General features: G+C 37.1%; 1 protein-coding gene across 1 annotated transcript in view; it reads left to right on the plus strand.

Moving 5' to 3' along the window:
* The first annotated feature begins 1,192 nt into the window (after positions 1 to 1,192).
* The window catches only part of LOC145784243 (cleavage and polyadenylation specificity factor subunit 2-like), a 29,743-nt gene continuing 13,155 nt past the window's right edge, over positions 1,193 to 17,780 (plus strand). Inside the window, exons 1-8 of the mRNA XM_082596029.1 lie at positions 1,193 to 1,309; positions 1,944 to 2,020; positions 2,227 to 2,386; positions 2,666 to 2,771; positions 3,684 to 3,851; positions 4,364 to 4,465; positions 4,704 to 4,792; positions 6,230 to 6,328. Of these exons, the coding sequence (XP_082452155.1) occupies positions 1,238 to 1,309; positions 1,944 to 2,020; positions 2,227 to 2,386; positions 2,666 to 2,771; positions 3,684 to 3,851; positions 4,364 to 4,465; positions 4,704 to 4,792; positions 6,230 to 6,328 (873 nt within the window). The 5' untranslated portion in view covers positions 1,193 to 1,237. The remainder of the gene's footprint in view (positions 1,310 to 1,943; positions 2,021 to 2,226; positions 2,387 to 2,665; positions 2,772 to 3,683; positions 3,852 to 4,363; positions 4,466 to 4,703; positions 4,793 to 6,229; positions 6,329 to 17,780) is intronic.

The following is a 17,780-nucleotide window of genomic DNA, read 5'->3' on the forward strand; positions in this document are numbered from 1 at the left end:
GAACGGCTCCTCAAATAACTCTAATTTCTGCATCAACTACCAATCCACAACTCATAGCACACCTCTCATAATCACCATAATAATCATCATAACACAAACTACACCACTATTTATATAGTTGGTTGTTCAGTCCAGTAACTTCGAGAAGGTGACGTAGTGTTGCATCACACGAACTCATCGTCGGTCACGTAGCATTGAGATTTAAACAACAGCAGTCTCTAGAATGTCACGTAGGGCCGAAGGTTGTAGAAAACACGTTACATAATACAGATTTCGTCATCAGAGGTTACTTTAGGTCAATACCCGATAACAACACATCGCTCAAAATTCCATAATGAAAACAACACGCTCGTTGAAGATACAAAGCAAGCCATCGCGAGGCATTGCACCTTGATTGTGACAGCTGAGAACACAAGACATTGCGAAAATTACTTTTGTAACCTACAAAACAACCAGTCCACTATACGAAGAATAACGAAACGCATTAATTAATTTGACAACAAAATCAAAAGCAGCTGTTTTTGAAAATCAAAGAAACCGCAAGCAAGTTTTGCCTATGCGAAATTACTACAAATACATTACCAGGACATAAAAGATAGTGACGATTTCTTGTTGTTTGGTCTATCTACCGCAGCAGACACTTTGTACATTTTCGAGCGAACTTCATTAGTAGGCTACTAAAATGCCATGGTTTTCCTTTGAAATGTAGATTAAGAGCCTGTTTCACGATGCTGTTACACTTATGTGTGGCCCATTCCATTGAATGAGTAGCTCGTCGCTAATATCTTTATTTTATTTTTTATTTATGGATATTTTTGTATCTCCGCAAACACTTCAAATTGTTTCAATGACACTTTCAAATTTCCATGCTTTTTACAACGCTTTCGGGCGGACTACTGCAATATACTTGTGCAATTTAGCTAAACGTACAAGTTGGAGGTCGTAAATACGCAGTGATACGAATCAGTGTCGGAACTGCAAATGTGTCAGCAAATTACGATGATGGTGAATGAAAGGCGTTAGTAACGTGATTTTTATGGTAAAAATTTCCCGCAAACCTACAGATTTCCCGGGAATGTCATTCCCGGATTCCCTATTTATTATGTAAAAAGCAAGATTGCTTACCAGTTTAACTCACTAACAAAGATGGATAGCCTTGTTTGCTTATAAATCTTCTTTGTTTCAATGTTATAGAAAATTTGTAATGTTTTTTTAGCAGATGTAAAATAGTTAAACAATGACTTCAATTATTAAATTTACACCATTAGCCGGTGCTCTTGATGAAGGACCCAACTGCTATTTATTACAAGTAACGTATTTACATGGCACTCTTTTTTGCATATATCATCTTGATTATTCAATATGTATACATTACTTGCAGGAATATAGTGATTTAATTCAAAGTGTAATTTTTTAAGCTCTGCAAATTGAACCATTTAAGCATGTTGGTTATAATATATAGTCGAGCACTCAAGCTTATACTTTTGGTACTTCAATTGAAAATATAAGCAACATGCATAAATACTTGCTGTGTTGTTCTTTATTCAACCTGCTGAATTACAGTACAATATGTGCCTACCATGAATCTGGGGTGGTAAAGGGCTTAGGTGACAAAAAAGAAGTACAATATGTGAAGCTGGTGTATAAGTCTTTGCTTTGGTAAAAAATACCATAATGTCTTAGACAGAAATTGACCAAGACACATGGGTTGAAGTGTGTGAACAGTAAAGCAAAGGTAAAGTAGTTTCACCCTATATGTTTGGTCGATTCCTGTTTGTGATGTCATGGTATTTTTTACTAGGGCAGAGACTTGTACACCAGCTCCCAGTATGTTATGATTTTTTAATGTTGTGGTAGGCCACTTACTGTGAAAAGTTAAAATGTGCTGTGAAATTGTTTAATTTTTTTGTAATTGTATCAATATTACTTTGTTTCAATTGAAGGTTGATGAATTTACGTTTCTACTTGATTGTGGGTGGAATGATAACTTTGATGATGAAATCATAGAAAACATAAAAAAGTAAGTTAATATGTTTTTTTTTAATTTTTTCGGCTTAATTCAAAATTGTGATTGTCCAATGTATAAATACTTGCTTTAGTAAGCAACAGGTCAATTTTTATTGCATATCATATTATAAGTTGTACTTTTAAGCAGTTTATATGCACCATGTTGCTTACTGTGCTATTACTTTCTCACCTCGTTAATAATTACAATTATATTTTTAGGCATATATCACAGATTGATGCAATTCTTTTAACCTTTCCCGATATTCAACATATTGGAGCATTGCCGTATTTGGCAGGAACATTAGGTTTAAACTGTCCTGTTTATGCTACTGTTCCTGTGTACAAGATGGGACAGATGTTTCTGTATGATCTCTATCAGGTATATATTGTTGTTCTTTATGCTGCATGTGTAAAGGATTGTTATTTGAAAAGAAATCCTTAAAATGTTCTTTTGTATCAAAAAATTTATCTGAGACTTATATATTATTCATAAATCTACTTGAATCTAATGTACAAACTCCAACATATAAGCTTATATCATTTGTAAATTAAAACTAAGGGAAAAGCATCATTTTTTCAGGAAATATTTTTGTAGTGTAAATACTGGTTGATGTATATTTCACTTCTCAAGGTTTGTGTTTTATTATTTTTCATCCAGTCACATAACAACACTGAAGAATTTGATAAGTTTACCTTGGATCATGTCGATATTGCCTTCGACAAAATAATCCAAGTGAAGCACAATCAAACTATGGCTCTCAAAGGTAATCTATACCGATAAGTTGAAATTAATTTACTGTTATGTCATTGCAATATCTATCTTATGATCAAGACATTCTATTTATCTAATCAATTTAACGTCTCTGGCTCCCTGTGTTGGGAGGGTGGGACGCCAGCAAATGTCTACTTTGTCTGCGTTTTTCCATGCCACATGATCCTGAGAGTCAACTAAAACAAAGTCTTCCCAAATGTTGTCGAGCCAATGCTTTTTTGGATATCCTCGTTCCTCGAGGGTTATTCCTATGGACATCAAAGAACTGGTTTTTCTTCGGCCACTCGACTTTTCAATGCATTGCACAGGTCCGACTGTCCGTACCAATGTAACCTTCTCTTTCTCATGACATCCTCCAGCTGATGGATGCCAAGCCTGGATCTCTTCCATCGGCACTTGGTCAAAGAGGTGCTTGGAACAGATCGTTGTCGTTGCGACATAGCTGATCTTTTCGGCAGTGATGAGCCAAGTCTCACTTGCACACAACAGGACACTCCTCACACGCATATTATAGACATGACCGTGGCTACCGAAGGGAATATTCCTTCTCTGTAAGGATAGGGATAAGCTCATGGAAACTCTTGCAGGCCAATTACACCCTCACTCCGGTGGCATCCATACAGCCTACTAATTGCCCATCATCTTAATCAAGAAAAGCAGGCACGACATCACATTATATTCACCAATTATAAGCTTGTCACCTGTTGGCTCTAAAACTGCCGTTGCCCATCGCGTCAGTTTTTGCATTTAAAGTTAGAATTGTCCCTTAAAGTGTCACTAACTCCTAAACTGAACACTTGTGGTGAATCCATTTTTTACGTTAACTCAACGTCTGTAGACGTTAAATCAATGTAAAAAACAACTGATTGCTGTCTGGGATCACAAAAGTTTGTATAAATTGTAGACAAGGGACAAGGTATTTCTATCACTCCTGTCCATGCCGGGCACATGATTGGTGGAACAGCATGGAAGATAATCAAAGATGATGAAGAAGGAGAGATCGTGTATGCCGTGGATTTCAATCATAAACGCGAACGCCATTTAAACGGATGCGCTTTGGTGGACAATACTGGTAACTCGAATACGTTTATCACGTACTCTTTTACCGTTACAATGTTAGATCCCTTCTAATTCATGCTACACGTATTGTTATTTTGGATTACCTTATAGTTGTGAGATGTAAGGTTATATTTGCTCTTTAGCCTTTATGTTCTATTGCTATGGTGAAATTCTAACGCAGTATTTTTGGAAATTGGAACCTTCATTATTCAGTTAAGTTTATGATTAGTCTTCAACGGGTTTTGCTTATTCAGTAGTACAATGCTGTTTTCGTCATGCAGTAGCCTACAACCAAAAGAAAATGAAGTGATACAAACAGCATAAGCTATATGTAACTGAAGGCAGAAACGCCGCTGTTTCCACGTTAAAGTGTCATCAGTGCTGTAAACCACTAGCTAGAACGCCTTTGGTTTACCTGTCTTGTCAAAACCAAACGAATAATTTTTGTGATGCTCAAAATTGTAAAAATGAAAAGGCAATATATGAAATAACCCAAAGACCTCATTTGTTGCTTTTGCATTTTAGGAAATTTCCTCAGTGGCAGACCTCCCCAGCTTCTCATTACTGATGCCTATAACGCTGCTTACATACAAGCCAGGAGGAAATTGAGGGACGAACAACTTTTAAGTTGGTGCTCGCTGCTCAGTGACCGTTGTGACGTTGTTTTTATTACGTTTTCGTGATATTTGTTTTTTGAAGTATGAAGCTAAAATAAAGAAACTAACTGTCTAATCTAACATCATGGACAGCTACGACCATGTTTTCATTTTAACTTTTTTAGAAGTGTTTGAAACTAAGAGAAACAACCACACTTTCTGAAATCTGACATATTGCTTTCCTTTGAAGTGTTGTCATCTCTTTCCAGCAAAGATCATCGAAACAATGCGTGCTGACGGGAACGTCCTTATCGCCGTAGACACTGCCGGCCGAGTTTTAGAACTGGCAATATTATTGGTCAGTAAAATCTCCTACGTGCAATTTTTATTATATCCTGGCTGAAACAGCATTGTACCTAGAGTTGAAACGAACCACATTTGGAACAACAACGCATTTATTCTTTGACTTTATTGCTGTTCATACTGTGGTTAAAATAAACCTTGCATAATAGTTCATATTGGATCTAATCTAATGATTAAACAGAAATTTTTATTTCTCAATATAATTGTCCGGGTTTCAGTGTCTAACCGTCGATAAAATATAAGGAAAGCACTAAAATAAATTTGCAGTCAAAATTTAACAACTCCGATAGTTTTAATTTAGTGAAAAAAATATTTGAATCAATTTTAAGATATTAACGTCTACCCTTTAAAGTACGTGGATATTTAGTAAGTACGTGGATATAAAGAGATTTAGTAAAGTACGTGGATATAAAGTAAGTTTTAATTTAGGCTGGAAATCTTGTCTTTCGATACTTATGAAAAATTGGCACTTGCTAAATGCTTGAACGTAAAATTACATTTCAGTGCAGTAGAAATAGTAAGAACTGTGGTCGTGTTTTTTTCACCAGCATGATGATCTCCAATCACATATCTCGAATATTTTTCTATTGGTTAGTGGAAGTTGACTCGCTAGATGGCGCTAATGAGTCGTGCGCTGTTACTGTGGTAGGCATCATTGCCGTTTTTCTTTTACACTTCCGTTTGAACCAAAATTGTGTTTACCTCCGAGACCACAAGACACCGGACTGGGTACATCATCCATCTATTGAACAGCGAAGCCGGTTTGCGTACTCCTTTCAACTTTGACTGAGCCGTTTTGTCAGCTTGACAGCCTTGTATTTTGAACGATTTGTCGAAGCGCGAAAGGACCACGGTTCGCCATTTCCCGAGTGCATTGTGTCGTGGTAATGCAGTGAACGATAATCCTGAGCAAGAAGACTTTGCGACGATGTATGTCTAATTTTAACTCGTCTATCTTATTTGCAAAAAAAACTTTTGAAGTGTTTCGAAAGTAACTACCAGGCGTGGATACGATGACTTAGCGTATGTAATTTAAAGATGCAAACTTCGTTTTGACCTAATCCCACATCTTTCCAGTTCAACCCATAAATCAACTCATTGTGAAAGCTTGATTTAGCGGGTCTGCTACTATTCGGTGAGTCCGATTCGGTGAGTTCCTAACCTCTAACCCTTAACCCAAACCCTAAAACGGCAATGATAATTAGGCTACGGTACCCGATAATTTAAAAAAAAATTAAAAAAATCCCCCTTTAAGGGATCGGACTCACCGAATCGGACTCAACGAATCGGACTCACCGAAACGGGCCATTCCGTGATTTAGCCAAGCAATGTTTGATATATCATAGATTAAAGCAAGTTTAAAAGTCAACGCCCCACCCACCTGCTGTTGCAAAAATAAACCACAGCATTTACTTCATCAAATTTGTTCCAGGACCAATTGTGGCGCGACACCAGATCAGGTCTATGCGCCTATTCCCTCGCGATGATCAACAATGTTACCTATAACGTTGTCGAGTTCGCGAAATCCATGGTAAGTTGTTGAATCCTTGATTGTTTTTTATCGGAATAGTTTTCTGTTTATGCAAGGTGGATTAATGACAGATTGAGTGCGGTGTTGAGTCAGGTCCTTACGGAATTACTTTTCGCTCGCTTGAACGCATTGGGCTGAATAATTATCGGGTAAGCGTGCTTCAGATTCGGCTGAAAAATCGTCAATCTTTTACGTGTTTCATAAACAAACTGCTCGAGTTACTTTTTCTAATGGGACTTTCTTTTTTTGTAAAACGTTAATTACGCAACTGCCTGCAGCCCTGGTGTTGGTTGACTGAATTTACTTGAGTTTTTCTCATGACAAGTGAAATAAGATTGAAATTATGTTCTTTTTTGAATCCCAGTTGAAACCTTATTTTGAAACAACAATACTAGAAAGGCAGCGTATAGAAGTTGAATTAAATTATAGAATTTGTTTACTTATAAAAAAAAATGGATGGCCGTTTTGTGCTCATCATCTTAGGTCTGTCGTTGCAGTGACCGGATTCTCAGTGTTACTACATTGCATGAACCTTTTCTCCACTCTTTTAGCGTTCGAGAAAAGATAGACGTATGAGAAATCATTGAAATTCTTACCATCTTTATTGATGGTCTTGGCTTACAATTACATTAAGCCAAAGCCATCAAAGCCAAACACAGGTTTCCTTCTACCAATAACTTTTGACGTCCCACCGCTTCTCAACCCTTGAAATATTATAAATATTTACCACCGAAAAAAAGTGATTGACAAGATTATATTGTTAATGCCTAACAGAATAAGCTGGTGGTTTGGTCGCATTTTCACGCTTTGACCATCCCTTCAAGTAGATTGCTTCTCGTTTATTTTTTGACCAACGGTTTTTGAGGATTTTTTATATTATCAAATAATGCGATAGCCCATAGGTTGTCATATAAGATCGCATTCCGTGCATTGTGTTTTGAAAAATCTTAATAGCTGTCAACAGGTTCTTCTTATCCACTTCAAACTACAACCTCCACTTGTACTTTCTTTGTCCACATTAACGAACATCTTTCTCTATTGAACTTGCATAACTGAAAAAGATTGAAACTATCTGCGAATGCCATTTGACGATTAATTTTTTGAGTGGGAAAGTTTTTTTTGTTTTTAAGCCTCTGTCTTCGTCCTTCTCTGAAAAAGATACTTTGCTGTTTTTTGGAAAATACTCAAAACAGGATACTTTGTTTTGTTCCACGCGGTTAATTAGTTAGTTCATAGTAATTAGTTCAAACATATTTTGTATCCATGAACAATTAAACATTACTGAACCTTGTGGACACATTTTAAACCGGTTTTCTATTACAACATCACTTTTTAAAAGCTACCATAAAATGTTTTTTTTTTCATAAACCAGCAATGTTTTCTGTCTGTCTTCTGCAAATTAACTATAAATTCAGATCTAATTCATTGATATGAAATTGCATTGCCTGCCGCAATGACAGCTCTTGGACGTCGCGAAGTTTCGCTAAAGAAGTGTATCAGGCAAATTGTTGGTATCAGGTGAAGTGCCAACCACTCTTGTGCAAGTTGCCAAACGTGTGCTTGAAGTTTGCGGTAGCGTCAATTACAGTCATCATCAGATCATTTTTGTTGAGCATAACCTGCTGTGTCCTTATGAATTTATGACCAGCGAGCACTCTAACCTGTAATCTATTTCATTTCTTTGTAGTTTGTACGGCCGTTTATTTAGGGTTAAAAACGCTAGTTAAATTTTATCACCGTTTTTGAAATGTTGATAATCGGGTTCAGTATCTATGAAGTTATTTTCTGTCAATATGTGATTGATGCTATATTAGTTCTACTACTGCAGCAACAAAAATTGGAGCCTTAGATGCTTTTCTTGTAGTGGCTCAAAGAAGAGCCTGGCGCTTTTTCGCCAAGACTCATCAGTAATATTTCATTTTCGTCAGTGTAAGAGGTTTCTCCAAACTATGAAAAAGTGTGTGCATCAGGAGTTATTTTTGTGGATAGTTGCGTATAAAAGCTCATCTTCTTAGAAAGTCTTGCACATAATGTTTTCTTGTTGCTGACTTAAAGCCATAACTTCAACTGCATATCGTTGGTATCACAAAAGTTGGTAATTTAATTAACAATCCGAACTGATAAATAACAAAGTAACACATTCGTTGTAAACAATGCATCATCACATCATATCCTGGAAAGACTGCACAAATTAGCATAAATAACACAGTGCATAAATCGAAGTACACGTGCGTGCAGGGTGACTGTCATTTGCTCTAACTGTGTTTTACTTGATGTAACTTCTATTTGATAATGTCCGGTGGAATGGCGAATCTTTTTAACTGAATGTGTCGCATATGAGACACATCAGAAAAAAATGGGATCATTGATTTATTGATATGTCAATTCAATTCTAGCCTTTTCAGCATAAACGCAGCTTTATTATTTCGTAAATTGTTTCTTCAAAGCCTAACAATCAATATATACTCAAGCCTTGCCAACGTGCAAACCTGCGATAATGACTGGAGGTCGTTAAAATTTTGATTTTGAACTTAAGGCTAAATGAGCTTTATATTTCTATGAAATGATAGTTTTGAAAATACAAATTTCCAAAGTGTGATCACAAAATTACAAATCACTGCAAAACTCCTAGTTTTACGTAAAAAAATGAAAATGACTATTTTCCCTGTTGCCAGATGTTCTGGGGTTGGAAATCCGCAGATGTTCTTCGGATTTCCAACCCAGTGCCAGAATGCTATTCAAATAGAACAAAATATTTTGACCTTTGATGTAGTAGCCTACTTCGCAAATCTCTTTACAACTTCATATGTCAATGTAAATCTTCAAAAGCTTGCCATATCAATGCACTCTGCACACTTAGCAATTTCGACGCACTTATCAAATCGTCGTATTTCAGAGGTGCCATTCGCAGCTTCCTCATTGACAATTCTCCACGAGCATTGTCTTTATTGCGTCATTGTATTTAACTTTTAACTCAAATGATTTGGTTTGCGTGTTGTGTTGTGAATATGGATCTATGTATTGGTCTGATGTAGGTCTAAGTGAGTGAGTGAAAATTACTTTAAATAATCTATGTGAAAGTTTTAAAACCAACAGCTTTGTTCACATTGAGGTTAAGGTTGTATGTTTTTGCGTAGAACCTTAAATCCTTTCATCTGCATATTGCTTTACAGACAATGACAGTAGGCTTTGCAAAGAGATGCATTCTTAGCATATTTGTTGGTATCTTAAAAAACAATGAAAACTATTAATACTACAAAAAGTGCTCAATGCCAAGCAAAAAGGCAAAGCAGAGCGAATTAAATCAAATATAGTTATTACTATCTGAAGCCTTTACAAATTGTTTCACCTAACGGATCATCAGAAGGTCTTATTCAAATAGAATTTTTTGGTATCTTTGTGTATCATATCGAGTACGGTTATATATGAAATCAAATATTCAAGAACGTGTAAAAAAAACAAAAACAGATGTTATAACAACAAACTATGCTTACGTTTTACATCTGCATAGTAAAAAAAAACGTCATGAGTCTGTTTTAATGTCTCGATCTTTTCTAACGTGAACTTCAGCCTTTAATAGCGTATTTGTAGATATGGGTAAGGTTTTCATAGCTGTTGACACGACTGGAGTCACAGGAGGAAAATGTATATTGAAGTAAGTCGAGACAATGTTGTCTTCCTTTGAAACCTCATTTTCCGCTTCACTGGTTTCATCTTTGTTTGTTTTATTTTCTAGCTTTACGTCATTCTTTTTGTTATGTTTCAATTTTTCATCCACGCCGCTTGTTTTTGTGCTCTCAGCTGTAAAAGAAGAGCTAATCGATTCTGGTGATGTCATTGAGAAGTCAGTGGCAGAGAAAGCATCAGGTCCAGCAGGAGGGAAAGTGTTGATCCCCGACCACTCGTTGCCTCTTGACCCTTTCACGCTCCAGGTCCCTGACTTGTGTAAGGAGCGTTTTTGCTGGCTTGGTTGCAACGACCTTCGACTGACACACCCTCTTACTCCCATTGCCCTATTGTAGCTTCTCCGTTTCCTCTCATTGCGAATATACCTGGTTTTTTGAGCAATCGACACATCGCCCTGCAATTGTGATGGTTCAGGCATCACTTTTCTTGTCAAATGTGTTTCTCCGGTTTCTGACGGAATTATGTCAGATTCGGTGCCAGTTCCAAGGCCACTGCTGAAGCTGTCTCTGGTTGATGTTGCACGTTTGATTTCCTGAAACCCAAGTGTAAAATCAACTTTAAAAACGAAGACACAAGCTTCATTTAAAGAGAAGTCAACACGTATGAATCATGATATTGTTAATATCAAGTAACTTTCATTTTTTTACACAAGACAACTTCAGACTTTGAGCATCGCACTTACCCTAATCGTATCGGTTCGATGCAAACTGTGTTCTAGCGCAAGCTCGTGATTGTTTCCCCGACCCTGATCACAAATGATTTCATTTAATCGGTCTTCGTTTTCCGAGCTCGGTAAATATCCTTTATTGTCTTGAGAATTACGCTTTGATCTTAAAGAGTGCATAGACTGAGAATGACTATCTTTTTCCGCGCTGGCAAAAAGCGTAGTGCTTGTTTCTGAAGCGCTGTTGAGAAAATTTGAAGCGTGACTTTTCCGTCTCTCTGGTGATCTGGGTTCTTCTACATAACTGGGTAGCGTCAGTGATAAATCGATTGGTTCGAACGTCATTTCTTTTGGATTTTTTTCGTATCCAGATCTGCGCCTGTCACTAGTTGCTGCTTTGTTTCTTCTCTTGTTTATGTACATTCCAACACCTACAGTGAGTAAAACTCCAAGGAGCAGACCTAGCAGACCGCATGTTAAACCAACTATTAAAACTACATGATTCCCTTCCATCGGGCCAGGAGATAATGTCGCATTTGTAGCGTTAAAACCGTCTCTTCTTTCAGTCGATGCTGGCTGGTTGACCGAAAAGGTATGGAATTGTCTGTTTTGTGAGGTTTCAAAGTTGTTCGAGGTTGTCGCTTGGACCGGGAAACTTGCTAAACGTGTATAGAGAGATGAAGAAGTGTTGAGAAAGTTACGGATGATGACTTCCTTAGGTCTCTTTTCATTTGGAACCAGCGTTGTCTGATGGCTCGCATGGGGCCCAGCAACGGAAGAGTTCATCAGAATGTCGTTTCCGCTTCCCAAGTCCATTTTTAGATTCAAGTTGGCGGGATATCACAGCAGTGCGAGCAGTGTTGTTAAAAGTAGATCCCATCAAATGGCAATTGGTGCTTCGAAAAAATGCATCGTTACCTTTAATATTTGCGCAATTTCATTATCTCAGGAAGTTTATTACAATCTTTAGTTTTAACACAAATACCTTGTTAAAATCACTGAAAAGAACGGAGATTGGTTAAATATTTGTAATGCAGTACTAGTAGGCTACTTGTCATTCAATTAAAACTATAAACTTGGCTTCATTAAATTTAAAACTAAACATACTACATTTAGTGGTTGTTTTGTACTTGTGGTGAAGTTTGTTACTTTATGCACTTCTAGCATTTAATTTCCACAAGCTGGACGATAACAAGTGGTTTGTGTTTGTTTACTAGAACCAATCATTTCGTGAACATCATTTTTCCAAACAGGGTTTCATTAATATTGTATTCAATACTAATATATTTTTCAAATTACTTGATTGAAAAATATATGTCATACAGCATTTGTGTAGGTATTTCTGCTGATACATAGCGTTTTACTTCGCCTCATTATAGATCCCCACGGATAACAATCTAATCTAAATGTCCCATTTTTAACGGAAAAGCTGACGCAGAAATTGTGTAATTACAGGACAATCCTGTTCCTGTCTTGGTCAACGGGGCACCACAGACGACGTAAATTTTTCTTAACCGCAAAGTTTTATATCTACTTCAAAACTTGACTAAAATTCGAAGTGTTGGTCAGGGCTCAAGATATGTCAGTTTCCCAATCGGTCAGTTTTTTACACTGATTGAAGGTCTGCAACCGTTAAATCTACGTAAAATGACTTATTTACTGGCAAATGTCTGATCGTTAATGTTTACTGTTTTTCAGGATATCGGTGCGATAAAGCCGTTGCTAATTACTCTGATTAGTCTTTGTGTTTAAATTAGAAAGTTATTACTTTGTTGGATCAGGAATTAAATTTGTATACCCAACAATGTGGTTTGTCAGCTCTTAAAATACGCCGTTTGTTGCTGGTCTCAATTTTTTTCGCCGTTTTTCATATTCTTGGTCGAATTCAGCCAGCTTTGATAGTCACTTGTGTTGTGTCAAAACAGGCAATGCCGAACTGTACAGCAGAGATCAAGCAAAAGCAACTTTAATAGCCAGTGTTTTCGCCTACCTTGCCACTTAACCAAAAAGAGTCCCAAATAGTGTTCAACCTTTATCATGATCCTTCCTGATATTGAGGGTTGGAAGTAATGCGCAATTGTTCAAGGCCTTGTCGTATCGAACTTTTAACCTCAGTGTTGATATATTTTGCTTGTGTTTCATCATGTAACGCAATGCATACCGCTAACACTACCATGTATTTTTGTTAACTAAATTTTGGCTGGCCGCCGAATTGAAGCCACCTTTTAAAATAGAATATTATACTGTCAACGCTGTACAGTATACACATCATAACAGTGCTTGTTTTAATCATATTTCCTTGACGGAAATTAATCTGTTGTGGCATGTTGGTCATGTTCACCCAGTATTTTTATCTTCTTGTGTCCAACAACAATTCCAGCACTGGCACTACGTTCTATCAATTTGTTTTGACAAAACAGACTGAAACATCTATACGCAACTGCGGTTTCCCATTATAAACGCAACGAAAGTTCATCTGCCGTGAATTCTTGGCAACATCTAGGCTACAGCTGGCATAGATTTTCTCTAGGAAGTGCATTGACTTAAGTTGGTGCTGCAAACTCAAAAGGGAAACTTGGGGTCAAATAGTATCACATAAGAACTGTCATAGGCGCCGACTCCGGAGGGGCGGCGCCCCCCCGTGAATTTAGCTCGGGGTGGCTGCCCCCCCGCAAATTATTAAAAAAATCCTAAATCAAATGTTTCTAAGTTCAGATTTGCGTTAGTTTGACCTTCATTGCGGATCGATCTCATTTAAAAGATCTACTTGTTAACAAGAGCGCTGCTCCTAAGATAACAAAAGAAACAGAAGTACGGTAGCTGATAAACGCCAGCATGGTGACGTTGAAGCAAACAATGATTGAAAAACGTTTTTCTTGATTTCTTCCGCTTTTTTTTTCTTGGGAGTGTCAATAACGAGGTGCAGTTTGCTCAGTTTAGTATCTACTCGTATTAAGAGCCAAAGTTCAAAGTGATCAGCATATAATTCGAAGTAGCCTACAGGCCTCGAAATTCGTTTTTGTTGACGGCGGACAAACGTGTCCGGTCTGAGCAGCTATCTCAGCGGACAAATTAAGTCTCACGGCGGACACACCAGTTTTAGCCGTCGATCGTTCCACCGAACGAGGTCGTGTTGCTTATTGCGTCACAATGCTCTGGGCAGGAGTCGGAAAATTTCTACACCAACGCTATTTTCTGCTGTGCAAAGTTTTACAGGCTTTTTTCTTTAAGTTTATTTTTGCGTGTCATGTGAGCGAAAGTGAATTTTCTTTGGGTCTTTTCTTTCTTACTGTAATACCAAAACTTAACAAGTTTTGTTGCATCTTGCGGTTATAGCCTACTCGTATAATCTAATTTAGTAACCAACCTTGCCGTATCATTATTACTCGGAGATCAAAGCCAGACATTGTGACGTAAAACGTGAACTAAATTGCGCGTGATTAGTGTAGAAGTACCTGAACTCCTATCGATTCTTAGCGAAGAATTCACCTTTGTTACGCTGATTCAATGTCATCAATCGTTGAAGCAACGTAAGAATCGAAAGTTTTCCTCCTTGAATGGAAGCTAAGGGATACAGGATTCACATTTTCTAGATGCGCGCTAGAATGCGCTGGAAAATAATATTATCGCAACAACTGTTCGAATGTTCGTGCTATGCAATGACGATTTGTATCGCTAGTTCTTGTGCTATTTCTCGGCGGACAAATATGACCGATCTAGATGTTACTTCCCGCGGACATCACATGCTGTGACGGCGGACATGTCCGCCGTGAATTTCGAGGCCTGAGCCTACATTATAAAGCTTGGCGATATACAATGGCAGATAGACGCAAACAAACATCAATGCTGACAAACATCAGCATTTTGAATGTCAGCAATCAGTCGGCTAGAAAGTTTGCCCCCCCGGCAATTTTCAAAACCCAGCGCCTATGAGAACTGTTACCATTTCAACATATGTTTTCATTGCACATTAAAGAAATCTACACCTCTGTTTTAAATATCTCATGTTATTGAAAACATGTTTCCTTCTTGCTACAATTTCCTTGGCTTTGGAGGTATTTCTATATCGTTTGTGCATATAGGCCACCATGCGTTTGTGTGTGTGAGACGCGTTTTTTTCACTACTTCCTATCTATTTTTTGTCTAGTCCAACTTTTCTGTCATGCAGCTACAAATTCAGTCTATAAGGTAGAACAATGTAAATAGGATTATTTTTGCTGTTCATGTATTTGAAACTGTTTCATCAATTTGATGTCAATTTGAGGAAAAAGTTGTGAAATTATAAAGTTGTTTTCACTTCAAAGGAGCACACAACCGCAGCAAATATGTCAATCACAGAAACATCACACATTCATTTTAATCTGACGTCCCAGGAACTTGTGGTCTGATTAGTTGTTGCGTCAAATTGCAAGTTGCACTCGCTTTTGCGGCCACTTGCTTTTCCTTCCATGTCAACGTTTTCAGAGCTTGTTTTGTCTACTGTTTACATGGAAAAAAATTTCTGTCTTAATTCAAGGTCAGGATGTGCAATAACAGCGAAAAGCTTGTGCGGACATTGCTTTACATGCGATTTCACTTTCTGCGAAGGTGTTTGGCCAGTGCATTGCAACTCATTTTGATTTTGTTCAACGAGCAAATCTAAAACAGATAACTTTTGTTTTTACCAAATGCCAACTAATACGTCTATGCGTATGCTAAAGCCTGGGGGTATCGATGGTGACAATCAAAGTTATTTTCATTCTGTTGCAATCACCCAATTAGAATCAGACTCACTAAGCACATTCCTGAGGAACAGCTTGCCATATTTAGCCAACATTATTGAAAAAAATTCAGTGTAAAATATTATTGAACGAGATAGGATTATCATCAATCATAAAGGAATTTCGGTGAACCACCGGCGGCATCAAACAGACTGTATTATTATATGCAATAATCAACGCAATAAATGCTACCCCTACAGTACACTGTAAAAAGAGTGCTTAATGCTGGGATTCTCAGAAGGTTTGATTGATTTAGATTGAATCACAATTCACAGCGGCAAACAGGCTGAAAACAGAAAAAAAGTTACAACAGGCTGTCAAGGTTTTTGAAAAATTAGTAACTATTCTTACTGTACAATAACTTCCATGCTACGGACAATGCAGCTTACAATAGGAGTTTTTGTTTCGCCTTCATTTTACTATAATGCCTGGTAGCTACTGCTCATTGCGTTAACAGATTTGAAGAAGCATAAACTTTTTGTCATCTTCCATTACAAACTACTGAATTACACACTACACAGCACATTTAATGAACCACATTGTATCACTACACACAAACAACTACCGATATTTCTCTATGAGCGTGTAGAAGAAACATTTGTTCTTTTGTTTCTAAAGTTAACCTCGCAGATAAATTAAAGTCCCCCTCTGATTTGCTGTCTGATGCATTGATCGAAATTTTATGTTTTCTGTGAAAAGAAAATTTACTCGTACTGTTATTTTGCTTCAACTCCCACTGATTGGACTGACTCACAGAGTTCGGCTTGCTTTGACTGTCCTGGCGCAACTGAAATTTCGCCTATTCCGAATACATATTTGATAATTTAGCGAAAAAGTGAAAAAGGCACTCGACTCTTCATTTAGCATTGTTCAAACGAAAAAATTTTAATCTGAAAATCGGCTGACACGATCAGCTTGTTATCTTCAAACTCCTTTTCTTCGGCCTTGACATCATAACAATTCGAAATCGATGTTGTAAGTCTGGATTTTGTTTTACCGTTGGAGTTTTGACACAGACCGAGCACAGACTCATATATTTTTACTGTTGTGATAACGTCATCAATGACGAACACCTGTAATTATTTTTGAAACAAATTTTAAAACCATCAATCTTCGCTATGAAATCTCGAAACTATCTGCATATTCTCAATTCTTCAACAAAATCCGTCATTTTTACATTCAACGTCTGCAGACTTTGAATCATTGCAAACCTGACGGATTTTGTTGTCCGGGATCAACATTGTTCCTTGTTTCTTATGTCTAGTTTATTATACTATTGTTTTCAAATCGAGTTGACGGTTTGTTGAATCTTATTGACTGCGCACTAAACTTGAGCTGTGAAAGTGCTCAGTTTTGAAGGGAGCGTTCTTCCTGGCTATCAGCGCAAGGCTAAGCAGTGAGCACTCACTAGTACAGCGAACAGTTGCGATTCGCTAACCATAACGGTGTAGCTTACACGCTAACCATTTAGATTAGACCTTCCAATCATCTATATGTTTTTCATGAAGTATTGTCGAAACACGGTGTCTATCGCAGTCAATTCCTGCTACAATCGGCTGCCGAGAAACATAAAGTACTCAGTTATTGCAAATTGTTTATTTTGTAGGTCTTACTTCACACTTACGCTTTTACATCTTGTTAATGAGTCAAGAATTTAAATGACACTACTTTACTAGCATTTTATTTAGCTCGCAGGCTTCCTTCAAAAGAAATAAGCGTTCATATTGTGCTAATTGACCCGCTTACAGAGAAATTAGATGGCAATTTTTCTTTTATCAATGTTGAAATGATTATGCATCATAGTTTTTCACCCGACGATACTTCGGGAAGTTTTTTCATACAAAAGCAATTCTGTGATTTATCTGAGTGTATGTTTTGGCTGAAGTGTCCCCCTAATCATTTCTTTGTTGCAAATATTCTTATTTCATTTCGTAGTATTTTACATTTCGTACACTGCAGGCACGAAAACAAGTTGTGAAGGCAAAACTCAGCTATAATAATACCTAAATGGTAAATGCAATATATTGAGTTTCGCTTTTTGCAAAAATACCTTGATGAAATCAAATACTCTATATCATAATTAAATATTAAACAACCAAACTCTCAATATCTGTCTTGCACAAAAATGCAAAACAACGTGTACCAAGTTTTCATTCAAAGATGATATGTTTAATTTTCTCAATACTGATATATTCGTCGCTTAATTACTGTCACAGCCATCAAGCTGAAACTTAATCTATGGACGTTTAATGATTTAGTAAATATTATACCTACCAGAAAGCTTTGAACCGGCACTGGTAATTATGGAATCAAATTGTTTATGACCAAGCAACATAAACAA

The sequence above is a fragment of the Aplidium turbinatum genome, chromosome 15 (genome assembly GCF_918807975.1).
Source record: "Aplidium turbinatum chromosome 15, kaAplTurb1.1, whole genome shotgun sequence".
NCBI lineage: Eukaryota > Metazoa > Chordata > Ascidiacea > Aplousobranchia > Polyclinidae > Aplidium > Aplidium turbinatum.